Genomic DNA, 6,867 nt, shown 5'->3' with positions numbered 1-6,867 from the left:
GCAAAAGAGAAAAACGAAGTGATTTCAAAAATATTGTCATAACAAACTTTTCTGTAATAAAATCTTTCATTTAAATAATCATTATGAAATGAGAAAGTTGCACACTTAATAACACAAAGTAACTCTTATTAGATGAGAAATCAACTTTTGGGTACAAACCTCTGAAGAAAGCAAACTGCTTCCACTTAACCTTCAAATTCCATTCCATCCAATCTATATTGGTGCTACATTTCATAGGATTACACTAGGAAATGTTTTCATCTCACCCAAAAGAGGTGGAAGCAATTACTTTGCAATTTTGCCTTGCCATTTAATAACTCGGAAGATACTTACAGATGTAAGGTATGTTACAATCTTAAAATATATTATAGACTTAGAGTTAATGGTTTTGTTTGTTATGTATACCTAACAATTCCTTTTGGGGGAACCCAAGGATATTGTTATTACTTGAGGACATGGAAATCCGAATCCCTCTCCCCTCCTCATTTTGTTTCACCTTCAAGCCCTACATTTGGGGATGAAATCTGCTGGTTATGTTTAAGGCTGGGACTTAGCGATAGATGCTACAGATAGGAAGCAAAAATAAAAAATACCCCAAAACGGGTGGCTTTGTGATTCCTTGTCAAATAATTTGCTCAAATTCCTTTGAACTATCTGACTAATGTCGGGCAAGTGAGTTAAAAAGTTTCAAAGAATTGAGTGAGAAACAGAAAAGATCAGAGATATTCAACTCTCATTTGTAGCACTCCCTTGTGGGCATCAACCAATTAATTCACTGGTAAATGTGCACTATTGCACAGAAAGAGAAAGAAACTGACAGAAATGTTTTCTTCTGTCAAATTATTTGAATAAAATTAATGATCTCTTCTTTAGACTGATTCAGTTCTTGTCTGGCCAAGGTCTTCCTCTGTAAAGTTCTCCTTTGCTCGATTCTCCTCGGTATCTACCAGATTGGAGATGATATTCACTCGCAACCTTGGCACTGCATCTTCAAGCATGGATGCAATTAGTTTGGAGTACCTCACCTTGGGTAAATCGCTCATGTTTAAACGCTCCAGTTTCCTAAAATAAATAAAAATAATACAATCATGCTTCTGATTAAATCTTCAAATTGATGTATTAGAGATATCATAGGTTTGTGTCTACAAACATTTTGAAATACTCAGAAGAGTAATCAAGGAAAATGTGGGATTGTTGAAGATGGTGGAGATGAGATTGTCTCCCCTTAAATAATAAATTTGCAAGTTTTCTCACAAATTCCAATCTCCTGTCAGTAAACAGTAAGATTGAGACACATTGTGTCATGTTAATTAAATGTAAGGCAGGAAATCGAGGAAAAATGGGGGTTGGTGGAAGAAGGTGGAGATGGGATTGTTTACTCCTTAAATAATAAGTTTGCCATTTTTCTCACAAATTCCGTTCTCCTATCAGTAAACAGTAAGATTGAGAAACGTGTCATTTTAGTAAAATGTAATGCACTAATAATCAAACAAAAATGTCAAGGTAAAAATACACAAATGGATAGAGCAAGTAAGTCATTGACTACAACAAGATATAGGAACCACTGATCAATATACGTCCTAAGCTAATCCACCGATTCAGTCCAGCCCCATTTGTGACCCATATTGACCATTTACAATTGGGGAGCTAGTCCGAAGCCACGGTGCCTTCAGGGTGTCACGTGATCACGGAAAGCACCAATATTTTTGTTTACTAACCCAGAAAATGAGAAGGTATATTGAATGCAACAATGTTTACCTGAGTTTATGAAGTGTAGCCACGCCATTTTCAGTGACACTTGGACATTTATTGATATTGAGGTGAGTCAGGGAGTCTCTGATATGTACAAGATGAGCTAAGCAAGTATCGTCTATGTGAGGGCAGCCTTCGATATTCAAATATTTCACTCCTGTTAACTTCACTGAAAAATATAGAAGAAGAAGAAGAAGAAAGACTCCAGTAAATTAAACATTCAGGAGAAGAAAGATTCGTTACTTAAACCTTGTGGTTACAGTAAGAATCAGTATTTTCATATTATGAACCTGATTTTAGCTTACCATCACCATTTGGTCCACATTTTCACTCTCTATACTTTCTCTGTAGGATCACAATATCATAATGAAGTACATCTAGCCCTCAAAGTTGTGGATTTTCAAAATATCAAAAAATATTTCATAAAAGATTTAGGATGACCATGGATACTGTGTGTTAATATTTGCATAAAATCAAACATAAATATAGCTCTACTTTACATCGGGTTTTTAACTTTTTGTTTTACTGAATCATGCCAAGTAAATATTAAGTAGACACCCATCAGACACCAATCTTACAAAGAGTTTTTTGTAGCTGAAAGAATTTGGAAGGTCCTAATGGACAGTGACATGATTTCCAAGGTAGGGGGAGGGCCTCCGACTGATTTCGCTAGGAGCGTGAACCTTTATGGGAGGGCCAAAAGCGAATCATGGTTTTCTATTAAGGATGGGGATGTTGCCCTGGAGTCATTAAAGCTGACTCCCTTGTAAAGGGATTTGGGGGTCCTCCCAACCCAAAAAGTAATGTATATGTCAAATGGTGCATTCTGAGGCTACTGAGGCTATAAACTTGGTCTATATTAGTATTGACAGTATGAACAATTCCTAACCTTTATCTGATAGAAACAAGATATTCATACTGCTCATACTATCAATACGAATGCTTTGAAGCTGGACACGAAAGGACAGTTATAGAAAGAGTTGTCCAAACCGGTATTTACCAGACCGATGATTAAACAATGACTACTTAACATGGTTAAGCTGAAACAGAGAGTTAGACTTACTGACATCTCTAAACCCGTTCTGGTCTATAAGTGTTCCACTGGCATCTATGGCATTAACAGTATAGCCAACTGCCTCTTCCGCTGGTAATCTCACTTTCTTCTCCCCTTTTTGTTGTCTGCCATACCATCTTCCATTTGAGAAATGTACTCTGGCATTGGCTTTGATAAGGAATATAGCAGTACCAATCTCTAAACCTAGGTTTAAGTCCTTAGGATCTAGTGGTCTGTGGAGGATGAAAACATGTGAAATAACACATGAGGATATCTAAGGGCAGTCATTTAGATGTCATTGAACATTTGATCAGCATCAATGGTTACAGAGCTAAGGCTACAGTATGTATACAATAAAACAAAAATATGAGTAAATATGTGTACCAATTTGAATCTGACCAATTGGTATCATTTTGCTTGGCTATACCGCATGATTTCTTCTCTCGCGTACAAAGCAATAATGTACCAAGTGCTAACCAAGAAGGAAGCTTTTGTATTACATTAAGTTACAGCAAATTGTCGAGCTTTAGAAATATGTTCAGACAATTTTAAGAGTGCTATTCACATTAAGCCAGTGGTGATGCAGTGTTTATATTAAAGTCGAAAGAAAAGAAAAGAGGTGCGATAAGAACAGCTGTTGAGTTACTAAGCACAGAAGGCGACTCTTATTTTTTTTAAAAACCAACAACAACAAATGTACATTTCTTTCCAGTTTTGAGGCATAACTATAATCCCATGGTCTGCTTGTTTGGTTTATGCTAGCTGTTTACAGTCCAGGACTTTACACTGCCTGAATCAAATACAATGTACAATTTATTTAGCATCTATGATGATTCATTGTAAAAATATGCATGGTCATTGATATGACATATCATTACAAATGTTGAAAAATTACTAAAGAGAAGCAGGCATATGATTAGCATTGCAAATAAAGCTGCAGTGAATTAACTCACCGATTTGCTGAAGCTCTTTTTAAATATTTGAATTCCTTCTTGAATTGCTGCCAAACTTCTGATATAGTCTCTAGTCTGATATTATGGTACCCTCTCTGAATGTTGTTTAATCTCCATGGTAACACCTGAGCTGTTTGAGGTGTGACTAAGCATCTTCTTGCCATCTGCATACCACATGTCTTGCACAGAGTCCGTTGCACAAACAACCTTCCTTGTTGCATCATCAAATTCATATTTCTAATGAGGATAACAAAAAAGTATGCACAGGAAGAAGATAGTTTGAAAATATGATTGAACTGATTGATTAGAAGAACTGTACAGGGGTAGAGGTGGGACAGTACTAACTGTAGAGAGGTGACATAATATAGCAAGAAGCTTGACAGTTGAAAGCTTCTGAAGTTTAAAACCTTAATGTGAAGTAGGAGTCATAGCTTTTACATCACTTGTACTGTGATTACAAACAGTCAAGATTATTTCTGTATTATTACTTGTTCTAATTAGATAGAAGACTACAATTTTTATGGAAGGGTACTAGTCATCAGCTACGAAAGGGATGACTTAAGCTCTCAGGATATATTGGTCTGTAAATGATTGTAATTGAAGCATAAAAAGGGACTTTAAAGATCATTTTATTTCTGGTCTGTATAGGTATGAATTTAATCCTCATGTCAAAAATGTAATCAATCATTTCCAATAAACATCATATGATTAAGGGTCATATCAATGTGAAACCACTGTTGGGTTTGATTTGGCTCATTGTTACTACTGTTGTTGCTGTTACTGGATGGCTGCAAACTTTGAGCTAGATTCAACAGACTTGCACTTTTGAGGTACAGCTGTGTGATGTTGAAGCCTATGACCTAAATTTGCTCTTTCCTGCAATGATCCCGTAATTTAGATTATTAATGTTGCAAAAACATTGTTAATTTGTTTCTGTATTTAACAACAAAAGTTAGGACTTTCAAACAGTGACTTATTTTTTGCCTGATGTTGATAACAGTATTATGGTTTGCATCTAACACATGTTAAATAATGAGGGACATTCTGTGTGAGGGAGGTTTTTGTTTCTTGTCATTGTTTTATGTCCTTGTGTTATGCAAGAGTTTTTAAGTGATGCTGGGGGTTGGGGCATTCACCTTGCAGTTGGTAGAGCTGCCTTGCTAGTCCTTAGAATAGGAATGACTTTATTATATACCTATAGTACTGCTTTCCTTTTATATTTTTATGTGTACATTTCTTAGGTTCGACCATGTCCAATGCCAGTACTATGTATTCATTATTTCTTTACTTTAAGCTGTAAATGTTTTGCTGTGTCTATCAAGTAACTGTTTAACTGTATTCCGTGCAAATTACACTTACAGCAAGTATTACATAGACTTAACTCCTTAGTTTACATACATTCTGTAGTGTTGGTTTTGTGTTGGTATCCTTTCATGTCCCACAGGGAGTAACGATAGTTAACATAAATGTAAAATAAGATATTTCGAAGGGAATTTTCTTTTGTAACTTTTGGGACTACAAATGGTGCAGATTTAGCATTTATCTTATGCAACTGTAGCTTACTACTAGTAGGATGGTGACTTCGAAGTTCGCCCACTTAAGACTTAAAACACCCCAAAACTAAATCTTCTGGTATAAATCATTTGAAAATATACTTATATATAAATATATATGGTGGGAGAATTTTGTTATAGTACGATACACGGCCAAACTTTCTTTCCTGCAAACTGTTTTCACGTTGTTTTCCAAGAAGATTCTTCGTGATTGTGGAACTGGTATTTCTTGCTAGAGTATTGCGAATTTCGGCCACGCAACCTACAGTGTGGCGCTGGTAAAAATTGGTGGCGCTGTTGCTCTTTCAGTAATTATAACAGACTTCATAGATCTTCGTCATTTTATTGACAAATATGTAAGTAATTTCTTGCACACGGGTCATTTTGGAGAGAAAATAGCTGTAGCTTCGTACTTTTTGGTGAAATTTGGCTCTTCCTGTAGGTTTTCATGGTGAAAATCGTGTATTTCTTAGGGTGCCCGAACTTCGCAGTATGGCGAACTTCGCAATACTGACTATAGTAGTTGAGAAGAAGAATATCCTTTCATTAAGTCAAGCCCAGCATATCTTCATGCATAAGATAAGGTGTTGTGGATGCAACCATCAGCCTCTGCAGTAAATCAGTTTTAAAATTATCAAGATATATCTTTGCCATTGTACTGTACTGAACCAACCTACAGTAGTGTAGTGAGGGTTGCATTAATTAGACCTCTAGAGTCTCTAGGCTAATGCTTATAAAATCAACTTAGTGTGGGCTGCCAATGCCATGATCTATCTTCTGGCCTTATTGCTGAAAAAAAATGTTTGTGACATTCTACTGCTAATTCGTTATTAGGTTAAACAACTTTTGAGCTAGTACTTGTATTCGCGATTTTCATTGCTCATAGCCACAATCACACGCACAACCCAGTTTCGCGATAAATATTGCACATTGGCCTACAAAAAGGTTAGGCTACATGGACCCTCATATTACTGTCGACCTTATCAACTCTCGAGGTTAGGCCAAAGAATAAGGTGTACGCTCGATTTCCTTGCAACTTGTCCAATTAAGACATCAAAGTATATCGAAATATTTATGTTAAACCAGTCCTATGGCTTAATTTCTGTTTTACTCTATTCTTAAACTTAAAAAAGTAAAATTATGTTTGTACCCACATAGAAGAGGTCTGTCAATTGTATTGTTAGTTCTAAGTTGCACCGGTTTGATGTGGAACTTGAAAACCGTCTCGAAGTTTTGCTATGAAAGGTTACCCCTTGGCTAAACTTTCGACTGATAAGCTGTTAGGGCTCTGTTAGAGTTGGGTATAGATGAATACAACTCTATAGATGAATACAACTCTGTACCGTAGGACAGCTTGGAGGACTGCACGTCAACAGCCACATCAGGGGCGATTTGTGCAGTATTACACCAAGACCAAGACTGAAGACCAAGACCGTACCCGTGCAGACGACACTAAGTACGTACTAGTGTTTGATTTCACGTACGCCGCGCCTGTGCTAGCGCTACGGTGCCAGTAACAACGGATGATTCTGCTGCTTAGAACACTTGCATGGCT

At 36.6% G+C, this 6,867-nt stretch overlaps 1 protein-coding gene across 2 annotated transcripts; it reads right to left on the bottom strand.

Annotated features, from left to right (window-relative positions):
• Positions 1–31: 31 nt before the first annotated feature.
• LOC139970639 (distal membrane-arm assembly complex protein 2-like) lies at positions 32–6,782 on the bottom strand. 2 transcript variants are annotated; one of them, XM_071976502.1, is made up of 5 exons: positions 6,463–6,782; positions 3,760–3,996; positions 2,816–3,039; positions 1,759–1,921; positions 32–1,062 (listed from the first exon to the last, which is right to left on the bottom strand). In XM_071976502.1, the coding sequence occupies exons 2-5, from the start codon at positions 3,990–3,992 to the stop codon at positions 870–872; spliced, it is 813 nt and encodes a 270-aa protein (XP_071832603.1). In that variant the 5' UTR covers positions 3,993–3,996; positions 6,463–6,782; the 3' UTR covers positions 32–869. The 2 variants fall into 2 exon arrangements, with proteins under 2 accessions (XP_071832603.1, XP_071832602.1); XM_071976501.1 differs by having other exon boundaries at positions 6,467–6,779.
• Positions 6,783–6,867: the final 85 nt, after the last annotated feature.

Source organism: Apostichopus japonicus, chromosome 8, assembly GCF_037975245.1.
Source record: "Apostichopus japonicus isolate 1M-3 chromosome 8, ASM3797524v1, whole genome shotgun sequence".
Taxonomy (NCBI): Eukaryota; Metazoa; Echinodermata; class Holothuroidea; order Aspidochirotida; family Stichopodidae; genus Apostichopus; species Apostichopus japonicus.
This window is presented reverse-complemented; position numbering and strand designations above follow the sequence as displayed.